This window comes from Glycine max, chromosome 2 (assembly GCF_000004515.6).
Source record: "Glycine max cultivar Williams 82 chromosome 2, Glycine_max_v4.0, whole genome shotgun sequence".
Classification (NCBI taxonomy): domain Eukaryota; kingdom Viridiplantae; phylum Streptophyta; class Magnoliopsida; order Fabales; family Fabaceae; genus Glycine; species Glycine max.
Genome location: NC_016089.4, coordinates 43006917 through 43031428, shown reverse-complemented (window position 1 = coordinate 43031428; position 24512 = coordinate 43006917). Strand labels below are relative to the sequence as shown.

The 24512-nt window shown below is 33.6% G+C and overlaps 3 protein-coding genes and 1 pseudogene across 3 annotated transcripts; 3 read left to right on the top strand and 1 right to left on the bottom strand.

The window, feature by feature from the left end:
* The first annotated feature begins 650 nt into the window (after positions 1–650).
* On the top strand, positions 651–1772 carry LOC100790357 (uncharacterized; annotated as a pseudogene).
* A 5231-nt stretch (positions 1773–7003) lies between these two features.
* Positions 7004–8580, bottom strand: LOC100789822 (uncharacterized). The gene has a single exon (NM_001253049.2). The coding sequence runs from the start codon at positions 7954–7956 to the stop codon at positions 7126–7128; it is 831 nt and encodes a 276-aa protein (NP_001239978.1). The 5' UTR covers positions 7957–8580; the 3' UTR covers positions 7004–7125.
* A 7700-nt stretch (positions 8581–16280) lies between these two features.
* On the top strand, positions 16281–18008 carry LOC100305814 (uncharacterized). The gene is given in 3 exon segments (NM_001250140.2): positions 16281–16523; positions 16740–16880; positions 17804–18008. Coding segments are annotated over 3 exon segments (480 nt in total). The 5' UTR covers positions 16281–16328; the 3' UTR covers positions 17948–18008.
* Positions 18009–18860: 852 nt separating this feature from the next.
* Positions 18861–23641, top strand: LOC100789297 (probable anion transporter 4, chloroplastic). The gene is made up of 9 exons (XM_003519194.5): positions 18861–19550; positions 20025–20251; positions 20698–21067; positions 21367–21411; positions 21505–21651; positions 21961–22098; positions 22187–22220; positions 22599–22778; positions 23265–23641. The coding sequence occupies exons 1-9, from the start codon at positions 19149–19151 to the stop codon at positions 23270–23272; spliced, it is 1551 nt and encodes a 516-aa protein (XP_003519242.1). The 5' UTR covers positions 18861–19148; the 3' UTR covers positions 23273–23641.
* The last annotated feature ends 871 nt before the right edge of the window (positions 23642–24512 follow it).

Sequence of the window (24512 nt, the reverse complement as noted above, 5' to 3'; positions counted from 1 at the left end):
TATCAGTCCCCTTATCTGACAATTTAAAAGGGTGAAGAGAGTAGAAAAAAGAGAGGTGACATGTTCGAATATAAAACTAACAAATAAATATTTTTTAATAATAAAAAAAATCATAACCATATGTTTTTTTATTGGCCAAATGATGAGACAATTTCAATAGTTTGAACAAGGTTTTAGATTCAAATTTTATTATATTATTTACATCAAAAAAAGATTTTCGAATAAAGTTTAGATGAGTTGAGTTTCAAGACTTATCAGGACTAAGACAGGTCTTAAGAACATTGACAAAAATATTTATAAATTATACATTGAAAGATAAAATTCTCACATTGATAATAAGATTGAAACTCACATCGTTGGGATATGAGTTTGATCCTTATCAAACCAATCTTAAGAAAAAGAAAAAAAAAAGAAAAAAAAATGTGCATGTGTGATGCTTATTTTATTTTTAAATAAAAAATCTAATTTTGTTCTCCCTCAATTAAATATGATTTTTCAATTATTTTTTTATGTCCGATCTATGTTTTTAAATTTCATGAAAGTAACATACTTTTTTAATTTTCTTTATTTTTTTAAAAAAAATCATTAGTTATCACTTATACTATAAGTCTATAACTATGAGATCCAAAATAAATTGGAGGAAATAAATGGGGAAACACATATGGTCCATGTAAGTTTTGGTCCTAATGGGCCTATTCATACTCAAGAACTATCCAGGCTTGCCCCCACACTACTAAACCACGTCATCGCCACTATCATTCCATATTTCGATGTTCATCGAATGATCAAAGCCTCACTTGCACAATGCCTCGTAAGCGCTTTCAGGAGTCGCAACCCAAAACAGGTACCATACTTTCTCACAACCCATAAATTGAAATAACTATAAATATCTTCACAACCTCCGTGTTAAACCATTTCAATACCATATTGGTCATTTTTCGTAGTATCCAGCCTTGCACACAAGGTGTTTGATGAAATGTTTCCGACAAAAATCTTGTTTCTTTGATAAAATTTTGTGCACCCATTTTTGTTCCAACGCAGGTCTACAACATACCCGAGATTTCCTGAAGAAAATAGGGTTGGGGAAGGAGAACTACTACTTCTAGAAGCAAATTGGAAAGGCTTTGCTTTGCACCTATGCAGTGATCGGGGCAGTGTGGGTGTACAACGAGACGTCACCACTGGGTTGGTGGACACTGAAGCCAAAGCCAAAGCCAAAGGAAGAGCTGGAGCTGGCTCATTTGTACAAGCGGCAGCAGTTTCCTTACCCGGACGACGAAGAGGCAATGCAATGCAGGAGTTCATTGCCAGAGGTGGGATGATTGGAACAACCATTGGTCCCAAAGGGGTGTTTGAGGATGATAAGGATAAGAGTGACTACAAGAAGGAGCTCAAGGACAAGAAGTTTGGGCAGGAGGCTCAGAAACTGTGAATGAGGATGAGGAGTGAGGTCACTGCTGAGATTCAGTAGAAGGGCTTTGATGTGGAATGAGTGAGTGAAATGAGTACTCAAAAGTCAAAACTATTGGTGGTAGTAAATATTGAGTTTGCATTTTTTTCTTTGTTTAGACATTGTAATTTCAATAAATCATGGGAGAGGGAAAAAGACTCATCAGTCTGTTACTCTTTGTTGATGAGTTTGTGTATGTGACTTTGAGTATTTGCCCCAGCAATTTCACTTGTTGCGTTAGGCTAGTCTGGGCTTTCTTATTTTCGTCTTTCCAAAATCCAGGACTTGGAGTGCAACCAGCTATTGGACTAGTTTAGATAAATTTGTGCTATTGAGTGCATGATGAGGTCCAAGCTCTCACAGAAAACTTAAGAATACATTTCGATTCTGCCAAAAATAATGCTGCAAAATGGATGATACGAATTCTATCTCCACTGCACCAACTATATGCTATGAAACTAACCCCATCATAATTAGCGAAACCAAGCGTAAGATTATGGAGACATCAAGCACACAGTTGGGTTCACTTGCTAGTGCACAAACGAACAATTGAAGTCTTTACAATATTCCTTCATCCAAGACCACATCGCAAACATAATTCTCTACCAAAGTTGTTCAACCTCAAAGTTTCTTCATTCAAAAAGCATTGCATTTCTTTTCTGCCAAATGGCCCACACAATTGCACTCCAACCCGTTTGCCACCAATTACCCTGTAAACCATGAGCACATTGTCAGAAATGCTCGCGAGCCGACTTAGGTAGAGCTGAGTTGATACTGAAAATTTTGAACCACGTTTTTCATATTAAATGAATAACTCTACGTGAGAACAATAAATGTGTCATATCTTCCGGCATCTCACTACAAGAGATACATATGGTGTCTCCTCTATCAATAATAATACCTCTTCTACTTTTAGTTGGAATCCCATCATAAAAAACCCTCCAAAGAAGGAAGGCTACCTTATGAGGGATTTTAATTTGCCAAAGACTTTTGAAAATGTCAATCTCATTAGAACCAACTCTCAAGTCATACAAAGCCATATATACGGATTTGATCGAGTACATTGAAGATGAATCTTCTAGCCAATGATCTTCCCCTTGATTAGCAATATTGACATTTGTCAATACATTGAGAAACTCTTCCACCACACTCAACTCCCAATCAAACCACTCTTTTCTCCACTTAAACTCCAATCTCCACCCCTCAAGACTCCAACTACCCATATCTCTCACTAATTCTCCTTTTTACTTCGAATTGAGGAATAATCTAGGAAATTTATTTTGAAGACACTCACCTCCCACCCAACAATCTCCTCAAAATCTAGTGTTTCTACCACTCTCTATTCTCCATTCCAATATATTGTCAAACCACCCATCACTCCTCCCACCACATACTAGCTTGAAATCTCTCCACCAAAAAGATTCATATGACTTCAACTTTTCTCCACTCAAACTAATATTCCCCTCATAATTGGATTCTAAAACTCTCACCCATAAAGACCCCCTATCATGAAAAAGGTTCCACTTCCATTTTGTTAGAAGTGCCTCATTGAACATAGCAATATCCTTCACCCCCAAACCACCATGATTTTTAGGAGCACAAGTTGTCTTCCAACTCACCCAAGATATTTTCTCTCTCCCCTCCTCATACCCCCATAAAAATTTCCTTTGCTAGCCCCTCACAATATTAGCTACACCTATCGGAACCTTAAAAAAAGAAAAGAAGAAAAGGGGTAAAGAAGTTAGTATCAAAAAAATTCTTCTAACAAAAGAGAGATGTTTATGCTTCCAAGAGACAAGTTTCTTCTTGAACTTTGCAATGATAGGATCCCACATCACCTTCTTCCTTGGATTAACACCAATCGGGATTCCCAAGTAGACGAATGGGAATGACAAGTTTCTTCAATTCAAATATGATGCATATCTCTCCAACACCACCTGATCCAATCCCAAGCCCCCAAAACTACTCTTGTGAAAATTAACTTTTAAATCGGAGACTAATTCAAAACACCTCAAAATTGATTTGATGATTACCACGTTATCAAGAGTTGCTCACCCACAAATATTGTGTTGTCCGCATATTGGAGCAAATTCACCTCAACACCTAATTTTCCCACCAAATATCCCTTGGAAAGACTCTTCAAGGAAGCTTCCCTTATCAAAACACTAAGGTCTTCCGCCACAATATTGAAGAGAAAATGTGCAAGGGGGTCACCTTTTCTTAAGCCCTTTTGAGGCTTAAATTCTCTAGGCGGGCTTCTATTTACAAGAATTGAAATCGAGGTAGATGAAAGACAACCAAAGATTCATGAAAACCCAATCTATTCATCATGTACATCAAAAAATTCCAACAAACCAAATCATACCCCTTTTTGTAATGCACCCTAAAGAGTAAAAGTATTTCTTTCTATTTTTCCTAGCATCTTCCACAACTTCATTGGCTATCAATGCACTATGCAAGAGGTTTCTCCCACCCAAAAATGCACTTTGTCTTTCATCGATGACTCTATGAAACACCTTTTGAAGCCTTTTTTGCTAGAATTTTTGCCACAATCTTGTATTAGCATCCCACCAAAGATATAGGCCTATAATCTCCACCCTTGAGGGTCCCCAACCTTTGGAATAAGTGCAATAAAAGACACATTGATACCTCTAGTGAACGATACGGTTGTATGAAATTCATCAAAAAAAATTGATCACATCTTCCTTCATCAAGGTCCAAAACTCCTTTTTGAATTTAAAATTATAACCATCGGGATTGAGACTTTTTGAGCTCCTACAATCCCAAATAGCCTCCACAATTTCCTCTTTCCCAAAACTCCCAAGAAGCATATCATTATCATCACTTGATATTTTTTCAAAAGCAACACCGTCAAGATTTGGTCTATCCCAATGGTCTTCATTAAATCTCTATTTGAAGAACTTCCACACTTCCTCTTTTACCTCCAAAGGTTCCTCTTTCCAAACTCCATCAGCATGTACACCTCTTATCATATTATTCCTTTTTCGCCAATTAACCATGATGTGGAAATACTTTGCGATGATGACTGTTAATTTGGATTTGCTTTTTTTTTATTTATAGAGAAAATTATTTATCCAAAATAAAATATATATCTTTTCTAAACAAGTACTAAGTGAATCTTCTTCCATCATTCTAACATCTATTAATTTAATAACATTGAGAAAAATAATATTGTATAAATTTGTCCCAAAAAATATGAATTTACACGTACTTCAGTTAAAAACATCATGGAAATGAGATTTATATCTTGCAAGTCAAAGGTTGTGCTTTTTGTTCCGAAGCAGTTTCATCATAAGTTAGATTTCTTGTCTAATTCACAATGGTATGCTAAGGCCACAATATGACAACATCATTGGAAGACTAGCGAAAAGTTAAGCGCTTTATGGAAAGCAGTCAGAATTTCAATTTACCAACGATAATAACAGTTACAAGTATTTTCTCTTCATGGTCAACATCTGATGCATTATTGATTCCATTCATCAGCAAAACCTACGGCTATCAGAGGAAAATACAGAGGAGAAGTCAAAAAGGAACTATTTCAAAATCAAAGGTCAATTACAAATATCCTGTGTTAACTTTAGACAAATTATTTTTGAGATAGCAAGATTGTACAAATCTTTTTTTTTTTACTGCTGATTGTACAAATCTTTTAACGACTATAAAAAAAAGAGTGATCTGATAAAAAAATTTAAAAAATTGTATTATATAAAATTAGGTAAATAATATAACTTTTTTTTTACAGCAACAATAGAGTGAAACACATTTTCTTGGTCTCAAATACATATGAATTATGGGCTTGGTTCGCATAGTTAGATACAGGAAAATTCAGAATGACCAGTGAGCTAGCTGCCTTGTCATATTTCCAAAATCCTAGCAGCATATAAATTCAATGACAAACAGATGCTTAACCAAAGAAATAAAGCACAAAAATAGAGTAAACAGACAGCATTTGCTAACCAATCTTTCAACATTGGACCCGAGGGATAAATACAAAAGAAAAGTAATCAAGGTGCCAACAGAAAGCAGGACCATAATAAATTTTAGGTTTGAAAAAACACACGCAAAGGATGATAAAGTGGCAATATGCATTTCTCTGTTACAGACAATGAAACACGGACATTGAATTTTTCTCGAGCTCTTGCTAAACAAACAATTAACCACAACTACATGAGTAATGACTATTGACGAGCTTTAAACATAAAATCATTCTTCCCTTGCCTAGTAATGCCTATTGCCTGAAAGCCCCCGTATAACTGCCAAAATACAAAGGAAGTGCAATGGAGATATAAGGTTGGTTTGGTGGTGAAGGGGAAAAAAAAGGGATAAATCATGGGTTCGAATCCTCCATTAACAAAAACAAACAAATTAATAATTAACATTTACCAATAAAAAAAAAACAAGCCCAATGGTAACAGTCCATGAATCTTGATGTCAGTGATTCTTGACTCTTTTTTTATGCAGTGATTCTTGACTTTGAAAGGCTTTAACCAAGAAACAGAATATTTTGCTTATAGAGAACCTTTAAAATCTCTACAACTAAGCATAAAGTATTATAAATGGAAGGATTTGCAGTGTTCTTTTGGAAAGTTAACCAAGTTAGCCAAGTTATCCCCATCATGCAGTAGATGTTTCCACTAACAGAATTTTCTCATATGGAATATATACTTTGCTGTGATCCTTGGCAAGGAAAAAATAAAAAGCAAGTTGACTCATTGGCTGGGACAAATCCTAGATTCTAAGTGGTTGACAATGGGAGTTCATGTCCCCATTCCATTACCATAGCAGGGAGGTCATTTTTGCCCCCATTAGGTTTCAAACTTTTCCCCCTCTCATCCGGATGAGTGAGAAAATTCTAAAGAGAATTTAAAATCCACTTATCTTTACTACACTTGCCCCACTGCCCAAAAGTTTTGGGTCTGTCATAAGGTGGGAAAAAGGATATTCAAAATTCTGTTTTCGATTAAAGCAATTTCAGTTATAACACCCTGTCCTTCAATGTTGTTCCTGTACCAATTACATACCCAGAAATTCTCATACCATATCTCAGTTACATCAGGAACCTTAACCTTTTTTTAAAGCCAAGAAAATTATAAAAGAAATAAAAGCATAAATGCCTTTAAGTATATGTGGATACTCCTAAAAGAGACGAAGGTTCAGGTACTCAATAATTGAGGAATGTATACACTTCACAATTTGAAGTTCATGCATCGATATAACCAACAGCATAGCTGAACCAGAATTTGGAAGCTGAAGCTTACTCTGTAAAATGTGAATAAAGCATGAAAATTTCGATGAACCTTTCATGCTGCATTTGGAGAGATACACCATGAAATGCCACTGCAGCACTTGAGGTAGCAAATTGACAGTTCATAGGCATTTCATCAACAAAATATAAATCATTAAATAACAGATGGCATATCCTTGCAGTAAATTCTAGCAAAATCAAGGGTTGCTCCTAGAATCACTGCAATCAGAAAATTACCATCTCAACAGCATCATGGAAACAATACTTTATTTCTGCTACCAGCATCATTAGACAAATTGCAACCGTAATCTAATCAGTGTGATGTACTTCATATCGTGAACAACAAAAATTACATTATATATGTTTTTATAAACAGACATACATTCAAGTTTCAACAGCTAATACAGTTTCACAAGCCACTTCTGGCTGCTGAATGCAAATCCTTAACACTACTCCTTCCGGCCTTGCTTCTCTTATAGCTCTTTGTGGGCGTCAAATAGAACCTCAACAAGCCAGTGTCGGGATTATTGGGTGAATACCTAACACTCCGGTTCCTCTGAAACATAAACTCCTGTCTCACATTCAAAGCACTCCCTTTGCTCTCAGACTCTTCTGTGAAACCATCGGTTCTACATGGGCTTCTACAGCTAACGCTATAGCTACGCATAAGCTTCTGGCCAACAGGCTCACTTGCTTGCACATTAACCACCCTCCTCAGCCTCTCCAAAGACTCTGCAAGAGGCTTCTCAACCTCAACCTCAACCCCAGAATCACCCTTCTCTTCCCCCATCCTATCCTCCTTTCTCTCGGTTCTCTGTACTAATCCCAACTTGTTCCAGATGCCGCGCCATTTCTGCAACTTCTTCGAACCCTTTTGCCTAGTGGCCACATCAGCAACGCCCTTGGAATCAGATTCCACCACACAATCAGGTTCAACAACATCACTCGAAGATCTCACATAACTATCCATTAACTCCTTCTCAGTAATCAACAACTTGGCACCATAAAAGGTGGCTGGAGATACCTTTGGAGACACCTTCGCATTCGCATTCACATTTGCATTTGCATTTGCATTTGACATCGATTTCAACTCATCAAGCTCCGCAATCGACCGTCTCCTACGTGAGTTTGATCTATCAAAACCAAAACTCTGTCTACCATCTCCAGACCTTTCCAAATCCACACCAGCACTGATATTGTTACTAGTATTGGAATTGGAATCTTCGTCGAGTGAAACCATTGGGGAAAGCCTGGAACACGATTTTCCAATCAAACATCCATCCCAGGAAGCTCTAGGGCAATCGAACGAGATTCTTCCAACATCAATCGAAAACCTCGGATCGGTATCGCAAGATCTTCTCCCCAAATTGCATTCTCCAATCTCCGATTGAGTGTCTCTCAATCTCCTAGCTCTTCGCTTCTCTGCATTTCTGTTTGCATTATCACTATTATTATCATCATTATTGTCAGCATCACCGTTTTTCTTTGACCGGTGCTTCCATTTCCACTTCTTGAACTTCTCGGTGGCTGCGTTCCAGAAGGTTCTGGAATCCCTCGCGGCGTTCCTCTTGCTGCGCTGCAGTATTTCGAGATCTATGAACTCCTTCACCGTCTTGGTTTCCTCGTCGGCATCGTCGTCGTCGTCGTCGTCGTCGTCACAAACCCTAACTTCAGAGTTCGGTTTGTGAGAGCGTTTGGTTTTCCTGGTGTCGTCGCGGGTGAAGAGATCGGAGAGGGTGCTGCGGGGGCGGACGGCGCAGGAGCGGCGGCGGGGGGAGGGAGCGGGGTCGGAGGTGGCAGGGCGGGAGCAGGACTTGGAGCGGCGGAGGTCTGGCGGGGGAGGGTGGTCGTCGGAGGGGAAGCCAGCAAGGCGTTCGCGGAGGCAGAGGGCGCAGAAGCCGGTGACGGGGACGGAGGGGTGGCGGTGGCAGGCGGAGAGGCAATGGGGTTTAAAATTGGAATTCATGACTAGGATTCATGTGTATGAGTGTGGTGGCAGTGTGAGCAATGACATGTTTGTTAATAGTGGAGTGGGAGACACGGCATAAGTATGCAGAGAGAGAGAGAGAGAGAGAGTACGGAATAATCATAATCATTTATTTACCATCATCAACTGCTTCAGTGCTTCCTAGTTGCTTCTACTAGTACTACCATGCCATGTCCAACACCTCCTTAAACCTTAAACCCCCAATTTTCTTACTGTTAAACGCCTCTTCTATAGATTATAATCTAAATAATCTTTTACATCATTTAAAATTAAGATCCAGTTTTAAAACAAACCATGACTATATAAATTAGGCAGGAGTCCTTTTGATAGGACCTTAGGTGGCCCCTAAATGCAACTTAAGGAAAAGAATAAGAAATTAAAACAAGAAACGGAACAAAGAACATTTATAGAAATTAAAATTATTACTCTCATTATTCATTTCCAAGTCCTATCAATTGAGCTGGTAACTGCTGTTCCAACTTTATGAGTATCAATAAAGGCCACACATTCAAGTTACATAAAGTAACACGTCAAGAAATCAATCTTATTAATTACACAACCACAACTTATTAATTACACATTCATGTTTGAATCTTCATAATTCGGTCATTCATTCAAAATTTTAAACCTACTATGATTGCTTGTGGTAATGATAACTTCATCGCAAAGTTAAGCTACGCATGTACTAGTACTAAATTGTTAATAGCGTACGTTGTTCAGTTTTTAATTTTAAAAATAAAAAACTAAATCTCGGTTTTTATAATCTTTAGTTTCAAATATTTTACTCACAGTTTTCAAAATTTAAAACAAAATCATACAAATCACCTTCTGTTAACTAAGTTGGTGTAGAGGGATTTGATTGTATTGCAGCAGAAATTGATATGGAGTGTGACTTCGATCTCTGTCTGATCCCCAAAGCTTCTCATTGCGTGTATTACAGATACACCACATTGTTATAGCAAATTGGCTTCCTCAAATCTGGTTGGGGCTGCTGCAAGATGTTAAAAGCGAGTTCCTTAAAGCTTCCAACATCGATTATGCCATTTTCTATCAACTCTCAAAGGCCAACGTGTTTCCATATTTGCTTGACTTTTTTAGTAGAGATGAAAGTGTGCCAAGAATTTTTTGTTTCATTAGGACAGAAAACGCAACCAAGTGTACACAAATTATAAACAATTAAACATATATAATCCCCCTATCTTCTATTAGTTCCAATTAATTCTTGCCTTATTGCTTAATTATTTTGATAAAAAAAATATATTATATGAATCAAAATTTTGGCCTTGTGGGAATGGATTTCGTGTATGGTTTCTTCAAATGGAGTTATTAGCTAACATATATAACTCCAAAAGTTATTGTGAAGTTTAAGATTAGTTTAGCTTAAGAGCATAGTAGTATTTATACCAAAAAAAGAACATAGTAGTATTAGCTAACCTATATATTTGCGATGATGACTGTAAATTTGGATTTACTTTTTTTGATGGTGATGGGCTACGTTATGTGCACTGCAGAGGGCTTAGGGCAGAGGGAGTGAGATCAACCCACGAAAGTGCATTTTTAGGTTGTATTTGGAAAGGAAATTAATAGATTTCATGGCTTCTTGGAGTTATATATGCAGGGCGTGTTTCTAACGGATTGTGGGGATTATATATGTTTTTTTTAGAAGTAGGGGGATTATATATGTTTAGTTGTTTATAATTTGAGAAATGTTATTTGAGTTCTGTCTATATCATTAATTATTAATTTAATTAGAGAAAATATGTATGCAAGATCATTCAATCACAAACAATAATGTTAAATTTGAACATTTTTATAATAAATACCTTAACAATCATAAGAACAATGATTTATAATTAATTGATGATATAAAACTAGCAAAACAAGTTATTCGATATGGCATTGTTCAGCTCATCAGGATAAGTGTGAAAAGTGAAATGGGTTGGTCGACCCAAATTTTTCCATAGTTCTACTTTTTGCAGCAATGTAGCTCATCGGACCAAACTAAATTGACTTATTTCAATTTTTTTTCTTAAATTTATAGAAATTTAAATAAAAATACAAATGAAAATAATAATGAACCAACATAAGCTTGATTGAATTCCAACCTTCTAAAGTTCGACCTGGCCCTATTTGGTCCATCGAGTCAAGCCAAACTGATCTAATTACTTTTAGGCACATTTATTTGGATCCAATTCGGCACAAACCATTTTTCCAACTCTAATTGTCATTATCACATGTATAAAACTATATAACTTAATGAAAGTTGTTTCTGAGTTAAATTTACCTATGCAATTTTATTTGACCTTTACTTTTAGACTCTCCACTAGATGTCGAAAACATCTAAACATGTCAAAATCAAAAGAGCCATTGAGAAATCTATACTCTCCAACAGGTGTTTTCATGATGAACTTTCTCAAAGGAGCAAACGAGATAAATACAATTTGATACCTTTAACTTTAAATCAGGTTCTAAGATAGTGTGTCTGGATAACAAACAACAATGAATTATATATATTATAAAATCATGGTAACACCCCTTAATTGATTATTTCTCGCCATGAAGTAAATTGGTAAAACTAGTTTGTACGGTAGTTGAAATTAATAAGTCAACTAAAACTTATAAACTAGATGAAAATTTGGAAACTTATAAGCTAGTTGGTTGAATCAAAAGTGTTTAATATAAAAGGATATAATTAATTATTTGATTAAAAAGGTAAAAAAAACTATCTCAAATATATTAGTGAGAATAAAAATGAAAAAAAAAATTAATTTCTTATAAGAGACCTTATTTTGTAAGCTACTTGAACTAGCTTATGAAAATAAGTTAGAAGCAACTAAAATAAGTTCATGTGTTAGACAAAATCCTATATGTGATGTATAGACTTCTACAACTAGGATATATTTGCTAAAAATGAATGTAAAGTGTGCAAAATTCTCTTAGTTAGCGACAGACGCAAATTACAAGCGAGATTAGTTTATAACTCAGTGAGTTCGAAGACACTTGTGATCTCTAATCAAGGACAAAAAATGAATATTAAGGACTAAAAATAATGATTTTAGATTTTTAAGGAATGACAATAAAATAAAAAAAAATATTCTATAGATATCAAAATCAAAATTTACTCATTTTATAAATAACAAAAAAATCAATGAATCTAAAATTTAGAAAGAAAAAAAAAATTAGACACCAAAAATAAAATTTATCAATTTTATAGAGATTAAAAATATATATATTTAACTCATAAATATATTGTGCTGTAAGTAGGGCTGAAAATAAGTTAGACGATTCATCGGGGACCTATGATCTAACCCTCGAAGGACCTGACCTGTTTATTATAAAGAATAGACTTAGGCTTTTTAAAAAGTCTTTTTAACTAAAAAGGTTGGACTTTAGGCTTTAAAAAAACTATTAGACTTGAGAGACGGGTTTATTTATATAATAAATCAATAATATGTAACATTATATATAGGCTTATTTAGGCTCCTTAGCCTATTTAGGTTCACTGATTTAGTTAAGCCTATATGCTTATTTATAGACTCTTATATAGAAAAGATTATGTAAACAAACGTTCAAGTCAGACCAAATTTTTAAATAAGTTAGACTAAGGCTTAAAAAAAGGCTTGTAATAGATAAATATATTAGACACAATTTTTTCTCCTTTTGATTATTTATTTTTTATTAGACTAATTTGATAAAAGAAAATCATTTTACTTTATTAATTGTTAGGTAGGATACAATTTTCATCCCATCAAATAGGTAGAAAATTCATTAAACTGATAGGTAGGACACAATTTTCATCCCATCAAATAGGTAGAAGATTCATTAAACATCAGTGAAAATTACCATGCCATATTGTAATATGTTTCCAATGCTAATAAAAAGTAACCCACCCAATGGTATTTAACATTTAGAAAACTGCCAAATAAAATGATTCTTCCATTTGAACAACTGACAATGACATTCCATAATGTCAATTATTTTGTTGATATGCCAAAGGTGGGGGAATTGGACGTACTGGCTGGCAGGAAAACAGGCTAGGAGGGTACATAGAAGGGGAAAATTAAAATTTATGTTGCTGGTGTTCTTAGTTGAGCTTGATACTTTGAGGCATGCTTTGGTTGGTATGCTAGGTAGTTCTGGCTTATCAACAGAGCAGAGAAAATAGAGACTCCTCAATTGCTACTTGAGGAGAATGTATATGATTTTGTTCAACATATCCTGAGAAATGTTCGTTGCGCTTTTGGGTAACCCGAAATTTTAATTTCCCCTTTTATGTACCCTGCAGCCTCCATTAAAGTAATGTTGTAAGAACACCAGGTGAGAAAACTCCACTCACCCTTAACAAGAGCTGCAACCGAGTTTCAGGTATGCCTTGCTTTTGCTGAGTTCCTGTAAAAAACGTATCATTTTTTGTAATTTTAAGTGTAGTAGTATCACAAAAAGGATTTTTGAGTTGTAGGACTTTGTCTCAGTAAAACTAGATATTTTAGTCGAAGCCTAATTTTATTTTAATATCTAGTTTTGAATATGAAGTAATTTAGACTAAGTTAAGTAAATTTATCTAGAGAAAACATATCTAGGGAAATTTTAAATAAATATTACTGTAAATTTTTAATATCAAGTAATTTAATTTAGACTAAGTCAAGTAAAATTATCTAGAGAGATGAAGTTCTTTAATGTTTTTTTCTATAAAAAATACTGTAAGCATATATTTTTTTATATATATTTCTTATTAATCGGGTTTTGGTAATGAATATTTGGTTAAAAAATATAAATTTATTTTATTAACTACCTTTTGACTGTTTATTAAATTTTTTATATTTTCAATATCATGATCATAATAATAATAATACAAAGATATAAATTGGATAAGAATCTTGTAGCTAAAATAATAAAATAATTGTATCCATGATGGAATTACTAACGAATGTGCTAAGATTTAAGATTTTCAATTTAAAATTTATCTGTTTTTTTTTTCTTAGATAAAGATCATATTCCTGGATTATGCAATATTTATATATGATCAATAAATGTGAGAGATCATTCCCAAGTTGTTGAATTCTTATTATAAGAAGATAATAAAATTAAATTATTGATTTGATTCATATAGTTTCATTTTTCATATTTTTTTAGTCTTTATAGTTTGAAAATGGTTTTTTTAATTTTTATATTTTAAATTTTTAATTCTCTTTTAGTTTATATAGTTTAAAAGTGATTTTTTAGTCTCTATTGTATTTTAATTACCTTTTAGTCCTTATTAAAAAAATATATAAAAATAATTAGTTACAAATTAGTTATAAATTATTAATTATTTTCTTATTACAAATTATTTTGCGATAAATTAGTTACGAATTACTTGCTAATATTTTTGTAATTAATTGTAATTGATAATATTACTCATAATAATAAGGACTAAAAAAAATTAAAATATAAAGTATAGAGACTAAAAAAATTACTTTCAAACTATAGGGACTAAAAGAAAATTAAAATACAAATTATAAAAACTAAAAAAATTAATTTCAAATTACATAAACTAAAATTAAAATGTAAATCATATGAAATAAAAGAAAATAAAATGTAAATATATACACTAAAAAAATCACTTTCAAACTATAAGAACTAAAAAAATACAAATCATAAAATGATAAAAGATGAAATAAATAATTAAATCTTATAAGAATGGACAAACACTCGAGAAAAACACACTTTGAGTGACTTCCAAAAAAATATTGGATAACAAGTGAAGAAAATTTCGTTCACTATGATATAGGAGTATATTTTCGTTTTCAATTAATTGTGTATATTGAGGAGAAAAGTAGATCAAAATAATACCGGAGCTTGGTGGGAGACAGGTGATGAAGAGTAAGTTGTATATATAAGAAGTATAATGCGAATGCTTGTGTGAAAATATTTATTCTAAAAACCTTGTAAAAGGATTTTGAAACCATAGAAATGAAATCATGAGAAACCATGATTTGGTGGTGGCGGACCTAGGTACAACTTAGGAGATGCATTTGTACTCCTTAATTTTGCGGAAAACATAAAAATACATTTGTTCTTATCTATGTAATTGGTCCCCAATTCCTTATTTCTTTTACTTGTCATCATTTTTTGTCTTTTATTGATTAGTTTCTTTCGTATATTTTGTTTCTTCTATACTTACTCGGTTGGGTACTTCATTTCTCTTTTAGAGGATAAAATATATTTTTATCCTTATCACAATTTTGAAATGCCAACGCTTTTACCCCTCAAAAATAAATTAGGTAATGTTTTATAAAGGAATAAAGAGTGGCTTATATAATGCGTTAAGGATTAAAATTGCTGCATCTTAAAGTTGAGGGACAAAAACGGATGATTTTTTTAAAAGAAACTAAAATCGAACTTCAAAAAATTTAGAGCACAAAACATATTATACCCTATATTATATTTTTTTGGGTGAAGTTTTGATATTTTATTTTCATCTATATGATAATAAATATTATTAATTTTAAAAATATGATTTGTCCCCATGGACCCCATCGTGCAGAGAACTTGAGTGCTTGATTTTGTCAGAAATATTTACTTCTTAATAGGATAAGCAATTTTACCAGCAGATAATATACGATTTTAGTGATTATTTTACTTGAAAGATCTTTGTTGTAATTGGAATGTCAAGACATCCATGGAATTTGTATTTCTATGACTTCTAGACTTATAATTTCATTTTTTGATAGTTTTCCTTCTGAACTGAACAAGAAAACGAGTATATCAACGCTTAGCAAATACCCAAAAAAGAAAATGCTTAAAGGCAATCGGTGCCCATTTTATTTTATTTTTGAAAATTGACTTCCAGAAAATACTTTTTGTAATGTGCTAAATTTTTACCACTTCCAGAGAAACTACATTCCAAATGTAAAATTTTTATAAACGCAAATTTTTCAACATTTTGAAGAAAAAAAAAACAGTTTATGGTAATATATATATATATATATATATATATATATATATATATATATATATATATATATATAAGGAGATATACTAGTAAAATTGAGAGGTGTAAATATGAATGGCCTTTATGCAAATTTGGTGAGAGAAGTTAGACTGCTGCTAGGTGCACCCAGCATTATTGCTGGTGCACCTAGTACTAACCACAAAAAGACAAAAATATCCCTTACGGATCAAGTTGATTCATAAGTTAATTTTTAAGACTTACAGATTAACTTGATCCGTAAGTCTTTTACGGATCAAGTTGATTCGTAAGTTGATTTTTAAGACTTATGGATCAAGTTGATCTGTAAATCTTTTACGGATCAAGTTGATTCGTAAGTTGATTTTTAAAACTTACGGATCAAGTTGATCTGTAAGTTTTTTACGGATCAACTTGATCTGTAAGTCTTAAAAATCAACTTACGGATCAATTTGATTCGTAAGGGAAGAAATTAACAGGAACAATTTTACCATTTTCAAAAAATATTGGGTGCACCAACAATAATGATGGCTGCACCTAGCAACACTCAAGAAGTTAAACAATGTAAAAGCCCATTAGGCTCAAGTGAACTCACGATCCAGATAGCAACCAGCAACAAGCAACCCCTATAGATCGTCTTCGTCTTGGTGGGTTGGAAAAAGGCAAGACAAAGAGGATGGAGAAGGTGAGAGAGATGCTGAGACTAACGCAGCAAGAATCGGTCGCTATGTCACGACTCAACTCTGTTCCTTCCCTCAGAGCCGGCGATAACTCCTCCTTCTACGAACACTTCATCCTCTCTGGCATCCGAGTTGACCGAGTCCAACCCGGTCTCGTCTCCTGCACTTTCAAAGTCCCCTCGCGCCTCGCTGTATCTTTCATTTCATATCACTTTACTTCAATTATTAGTGCATGTTTGATTATCTAAGGCTAAAGTAATTTTACTAACCGATCAAAATCTTTTATTTTTATCCCTCAGATTTGTATTGAAACATGTGCGTGCAACAACATTTCCGACTCCAAATTAAACATGCACTAATAATCTTAGTAATTGAAGTGAAATTGAATGTTCTTTGTGTTGTTACAGGACAGGAGTGGGAAGTTGGCGAGTGGAGCAATTGCGAATCTGGTGGACGAGGTTGGAGGTGCTGTCATCCATGAAGAGGGTCTCCCCATGAATGTTTCCGTTGACATGTCTATTTCTTTTCTCTCATCTGTGAGAGTTGGCGTAAGTTATTACCATATACTGTACTAACAATAACATCTTAATTAATGCCTATTTTGCTAAGTGAGAGGATAAGGTTGAAATTGATGATTGATGTTGTGCATCAAACCCTACTTTCACATCATTAATTTTTGTCTGTTGTATATAGGGGGATGGTAATTGATAATGACCTCATATCTACCCAGTCCAACATTAGTAGGCTAGTTAGTTACTATAGTGAATAGCATCAGGGAAGTTTATGAATTCATAATAAACTTTAGACCACATTAAGATTTATTAGATTGCGTATTGCATTTTATAGATAGATATGCTATCCAACTGTCCAATTAATTTCTGCCAAACTGTTCTTAGATGGACTCGGTTGCTCTACAGTTCAAAATGCAGTCTCAACCATTCAAAACATGTGTGAAAACTGAACAGATAAAAAATGAGACTTAAGATTGACCCTGTTCCATTATTAGAATGTCCCTTATCTGAAATAAGATTGTAAAAAGTGTTCTTTTCATCAATGCCTGTTGGTCTAAGTGACAAATAGCTGGTTCGCCTTGAGTTATATCTTGGGTTCGACTTTTGTGAACGAAAAAAAAATTGTCGCCAGAATAGCTTTGTCCTCTTAAATGGGTTCACCTGACTCGACTTAGATTACGCTGAGGATTTAAAAAAAGAAAAAAAAAAAAAAAGGAATTGTCCTTTTGTTAAGGTTCAGACTTAGTAATGCTAGGCAACATGTTTATTGTATGTATCCGTTCACTTGCCATTCCATGATTCCAACCACTTCTTATTATAAGACTTTTGCTTCAGATTTCATTAACATTTAACAACTGGGTTCTTTGCACTACAAATAACTACCCAACTTTCCTACTCTCTTTACGTATTTTAAATGTATTTGTGTTATACCTTATGGACATATTGATATTATGGTGCAGGATGAACTAGAAATTACTTCTAGGTTGTTAGGAAGGAAAGGAGGTTATTCTGGGACTATTGTTCTTCTTAAAAACAAAGCAACTGGAGAATTGATAGCGGAAGGTCGTCATTCACTATTTGGTAGACATAACAGCAAAATGTAATTCGATATGGTAGATAAGATGTGTATGAAATATATATGTAAATAAATGAAGGTTTTTTTGGGAAACTGACTTGGGTATGTGTCATTACTCGTTAATTAGATGAAGTTCTAATTGAGAGCATAATTTGAAGCATGTGCAAAAAAATCCTGCTTGGTTTATTCAGTTTGTGTGACCATTATTCCATTTCTTCTCATATACTATCAGTCTTCATTGCTAACTGAGACATCAAGTTTCAACATATTTTCCCTTGGCAACTGCCATGTTTTGCAGTTTGATTTCATCATGGCAAATAAGAATAACCAAAAAAGTGAGAATAGCATCACAGCAGCTATTTGATGTTTACCTTATATTTGTGTTCATAATTTTTAAAATTAGATCGTTCTTTGAACTAGTTGGTTCAAACTATTCTTGGATTGAATCAATAATAATTATAGAAAGATTTTTAAAATTGAATCGATCATTATTGAATTAAACTAGTAGTAGTTCAAAGTTTAATGGTGGTTCAATAAGTAATAGTTAAATTATATTATTTCAATTTTAAATATAATATATTAAACAATAATATTTATAATTTTGTGATATTAAAAATTAAATTTTACTTATAATCATAACTCAATATTCGAAATTAAATATGAAACTAAATCAAATGTCAGGATATTAGAGTTTAACATCACTAACATTAAATATTAGTTAGTGATGGAGTAATATATTATGTTGTAGAATCTTTAATACAGAGAGTTATCTACAAATCATTACTCCATTCATATTACTATTTTTTCATATAACTAATATGGTGATGGAGATCATTTTCAACACGGCATTTCAAATACTTTAAATAATGATAACTAATACTCTTATTGTTTCATCTCACTTCCTCTATTCTATCCATTTTTACAAATTTAAACATTTTAGAACTAAATTTAATCCTACTCTTAAATCGTAATCTTACATAGTAACCATGTAAGATATTTTACATTGCCAGTGTAGTCCTTTTCTATTTATATTTTAATATAGCCTTTAGTATCACAAAACAAGTATCAAAACCACGTACTCGTTACTACTCATATGATTCTTCTTTAAAATTACACTAAAACAATGTGCAAAAGACAAGGCGATTTGCGTAATTGTCAACCACCACACCAACCAAGCCGCGTCGTTCTTTTTAGTCACTGATAAGAACAAACTTCCACCGTCCGCGGCCATGGCAACGCTGTCTTCCGCCGTCACTCTCGCCGCTAAACCCCTCTCACTACCCCTAAACCACCGCGCCAGAGCGGCGGCGGCGTTCCACTCTCCCAAACCTCATCTCAAGAGAGCGGAATTCAAATTTTTTTCGAATGGCTCAGCTGCCTCTGTCCACTCCCTTACCCGCCGCCTCCGCGTTTCCTCCAACGACGCTCACTTCAATTCGGGTCCCGAGGAGAGCCAGCAACAACAGTCGTCGAGTTTTGCTGAGTTCATCACTTCCGAGAGAGTCAAAGTGGTGGCCATGCTGGCTCTTGCTCTCGCTCTATGCAACGCCGATCGCGTCGTCATGTCGGTGGCCATCGTGCCGCTGTCCCTCGCCAACGGGTGGAGCCGCGCCTTCGCCGGAATCGTTCAGGTTCTCGCACACCAAGTGTTTGATGAATTGACTCTGCTAAATTCCTGTTTTTAGCTGTTGGATTTTGTGAGTTTAATCGAGATGCAGTTTTTCTGTAAAAGTTATTACACTCTCAACTAATCAGAAATCATTTTTGGTGTAATTTTTAAGAGAAAATAAGTTATGCACCCGACTGTATTAGGTGGTTTTACACTTTTATTCAATCACAAATCACCCTATGATAAGCTTGTTGACTTTTATAATAACTATCTTAAAAATTATACTTACTTTGATTTCTAATTAGTTGACATTGTAAAACTACTTAACAATTTCTGTGCATGACCATTAAACATAATTTTTAATAGTTATAATAGAAGATAACAAACTTACCATATGAGAGTTTATAATTGGATCACAGCTTAAAACCTTTACAGTGCAAGTGCATGTATTGTTATTTATTCTGATTTTGGTGTTGTATGGTTTGTGGTAGTGCAGTCGTCTTTTCTGTGGGGGTATCTGGTTTCCCCTATAGCTGGAGGGGTATTGGTGGATCACTATGGTGGCAAAGTGGTCATGGCTTGGGGAGTGGCCTTGTGGTCACTTGCTACTTTTCTTACCCCTTGGGCCTCTCAGACCTCCCTCTTGGCTCTACTTGCTGTCCGTGCTTTGCTTGGCATTGCTGAAGGAGTTGCTCTTCCTTCCATGAATAACATGGTTGCCAGGTAAGGTGACTCTTTGTAAACTTGATTTTGGTTAAGATTGTGTATGTGTCTGAAGCAAAGTGATTTACGCTTGGAAACTTTTTTATCTCAAAAAACATGTTTGTAGTAAAACTTAGTATAAATTGCTTTACACAAACAATACATTGAACCAAACGTGAGCTTAACTCTCTTGAATACACCTCCATGAAACAAAAAAACCAATGCTGAAATATTAAGATTGCTGAAAGTCATGTTTAACCCTTGCAACCATGAGTTTGAATATGCCACTGTGAAACCAAATACAGCCTCTATGTTTCATGTTCTGAAAAATTTTCATTTTAAGATGTTATTATGTTTTGACTTATGAGTTTTTATTTTTTTGAGATGGGCTTTGATTATCACTATGGAATTGCTGGAGCGAAATAGGCTTGATATTTATAATGACTGGTTTTGGTTCTTCACTTTAGATGGTTTCCACAAACCGAACGATCAAGGGCTGTAGGAATCTCGATGGCTGGATTTCAGCTTGGATGTGCAATAGGGCTCACGCTTTCTCCCATTCTCATGTCGCAAGGTGGTATATTTGGTCCCTTTGTGATTTTTGGATTGTCTGGGTTTCTTTGGGTGTTGGTGTGGTTGTCTGCAACGTCAAGCACTCCTGATCGGAGTCCTCAGATATCAAAATATGAGCTGGAGTATATATCGAATAGAAGGCACAAGTCTTTTTCAGTGGAGACAGCTAAGCCCAAGAAAGTTAAAGTGATCCCTCCTTTCAGGCGCTTGCTTTCAAAGCGGCCAACATGGTCTCTAATCATTGCAAATTCCATGCACAGTTGGGTAAGGCCTCAGACTCCAGCATTTGTTTGATTTATGTTGCTGGTGTTCTTAATTGGAGCTGATAATTGTCATATTTGATAGCAAATTGTCATTTATTTTGCCCCAATTGGATTCACTTATCTTATTGCATGAGGTAATCCTCACCTTCGGTTCCCACTTCCCATCCAAGTCACCAAAAGAAAAATATAACAGAGGTTCCTTAAATGTGGCTCAGGAGTCCACATCATGCAGTGTTGTACTGTTGTTATTATCATTCATGCAAATTCTTATTTATTGCCCTTTTTTTTCTTATTTCACAGGGTTTTTTTACTGTTCTTTCTTGGATGCCCATATACTTCAGCTCAGTAAGATTTATCATATTTAGTTGTGATTGTCAAATTATAAAAATATTTAGAAATCAACACTTAGAACCATGTATAAATGGTTTTCCATTATAGGTGTACCGTGTGGATCTCAGGCATGCGGCATGGTTTAGTGCAGTTCCATGGGCTGTGATGGCTGTCACGGGTTACTTTGCTGGCTTGTGGTCGGATATGATGATACAAAGTGGTACAAGTGTCACTTTGACTCGTAAGATTATGCAGGTATGTTGTATTGCATATACTAGAAAAGAGAGGAGACATGTAAGATTTCACATTTTTCTATTCTATCCTATTGCTGGGTCCTATCAAAGCACTTGTTGATGTATAATGTATTTTTGAAGTCTTTGGTTTTGGATAGTGCTCAATGGTGTCATTTGATTCATGTAGTTGACCCCATTTAATGGGAAAAAGCTCTGATTGTCTTCTTCTTGTAGTTATCTTTATTTTCTCCACTCATCCCAGTTTGGATTTGGTTGTTCTCACTATATATTAGTTTAAATGTATAATACGCATTCTTCACTTTCACTGCAGTCCATTGGTTTTATTGGTCCTGGACTCTGCCTCATTGGCTTAGCAACAGCAAAAAACCCCTCAATAGGTTCTGCTTGGCTTACTTTAGCTTTTGGCCTGAAATCCTTCAGTCACTCTGGTTTTCTTGTGAACCTTCAGGTTTCTATTTTTAGCCATGTAAAAACATTTTTTTTTTGTTAGAAGTCTTCTGTCTCTAATATAATATTCATCTTCTTTGTTATCACAGGAGATTGCACCGCAGTATTCTGGTGTTTTACATGGTATGCTTTTATCTTGTGGGGATTCTACATGTTTTGGTGTTCCAAAATGCATTTAATAAGATTAGTAGCATATTGTCATCTGTAAATACATTTGAAATCATTTGGAGCCTGTATTATGTTATCTTTATATGTGATGTGTGGTAAAAGGTAAATTGGTAGCTATTATTTTTCCATATAGAATTGGGTAATTCCTTTAACTAGTGTAGGAATTAATTGAAGAAGCTCTCTTGTGCTATCTAACATTCAATGGACTTTTAGCATATATGGGAAAAATAGGGTGAGATATAAGTAAAAACTGCTAGGAGTTGAGAAAATACTTGTCTATGTACTTTACAATAAGATCTCTTATAATGAAGACCTCTTGATTTCTTTTTCTAGGAATATCAAATACTGCTGGAACATTGGCTGCTATATTTGGAACAGTTGGAGCTGGGCTTTTTGTTGAGCTAGTTGGTTCCTTCCCAGGATTTCTGTTGCTTACATCGCTCCTTTACTTCCTTGCTGCTATTTTCTATTGCCTATTCGCTACTGGAGAAAGAGTAAATTTTGACGATCCTGGTGAGCATAAATATACGTATATGCCTTTCAACTTGCAAATATATTTAGAACTTTTTCCTGGCTTACTAGTCTTGCTTTTGTGGATACTGTTATCCTTGGTGTTTTGTGTGTGGTCTTGCAAACACCACTAACCAAATGTATGGAGCATATTAAGTAAATCGTGTTATATTGCTAGAGAAACAAATATTTGAACTATAACATAAATGGTCAAGATTAAAATATAAACAGATGCGACCTTTTAGGTTACTTTTAATTTTTTTCATCTATGTAAACATATATGGTTAAGATTTGTTTTGCTCACTTAAAATAAACAAATCCTCTGTGTGTGGATATGTTCTCTAATTTCTGTATGTACGTTTATGTTTTACAGAATATTCTTTCGTATGTTAAAACTACTTTTTGTGTTTCTAATTTTGTTATAGTAAATGTTGGACTCCTATTAATTTGTAAATTGCTGATGAGATGTGTTTCAAACTCTCTTAACAGTTGTCTGAGAGTGCTGGAAACTACATACTGTACTGTACAGTTCAATTTCTTGTATATGAAAGGAGTTAAGGAGATAGCTGAAGAATGTCAGAGATGGCTATGTGTTCTAACTGTCATGCTTGTGAAGTGTAAAACAGAAACTAACCATCTACCTAGTGTAAAATCATTTATTGATGTATAGTTTTTTTGCTTTCCCATATGCATTGAGATAATGCATTTGGAGTTTTTAGGTTTTCTTGGGTTCCGAGAATGTATTTAAAAAAGAGAGAGAAAAAACTATACAGTAATAAGGTTTCTTTTCTGTTCTGTCCTTGCTGATCATGGATAGTGTATGATATGGCATTTTTACGTAATATATGCACGACCTGTTGTTCAAATGCCTAAGGGGTAAGACTGTTTCTGTTTGTCTAACTATTTCGGTAAAACTAGCAAAAGGGGCAACAATTTTTGTAAATTACCAAATGTGGGTAAATTTTAAATTAATACCCACAAAAGGACAAGTGGTAAGATATCTTATGACTTCTGAATACAAAGCCATCATGACTTCTTTTTTTAATTATGACTTTCAAGTCATAAATATTTTATTTTATTTTTGTATATTGTTTTATTTAATATTTTGTATGTTTTTGTATGTTGTTTTATTTAATATTTTGTATATTATTTTATTTAATATTTTTTTACTAATGATAAGGATTATTAATTGTTTTATAAATTATAAAAATAATGAAAATAATATACTTAAATTTAAATAAAAATATTAAAATGTAGTAAGAAATGTGGAAAGATTAGTTACTAGTTGTATACAAGTTAATGGTTAATATTATTTTTACTTTTTAATTTTATGTTTGTATTTAATTTGTATTGTTCATTTAATATTAATTTATTATTTTGTTTTTATTTTAACAATTACTTTTATTACTTAATTATTTTTTTTGTTAATATTAAAATGATTTTATCAAATAAAATTAATTAATAATATTGTACAAAATTATTAATTTACTTAATGATATATGTAAAAATTAACTAAAAAATTTAAAAATAATTTAATATTATTTAATAAATTTTAAGTTAATATTATTTGTTAATATCAGTAAAAAATATTTAAAACATTTATAAGAAATTAAAATTAAAATTAATTTGAAATTGTTAAATAATTAATTATTTTTTATAAAAAATACAATTTTAAAGCCATAAATCATTTACGACTTCTAATGAAAAAATTTTAAAAATATTTACGACTTCAAAGTC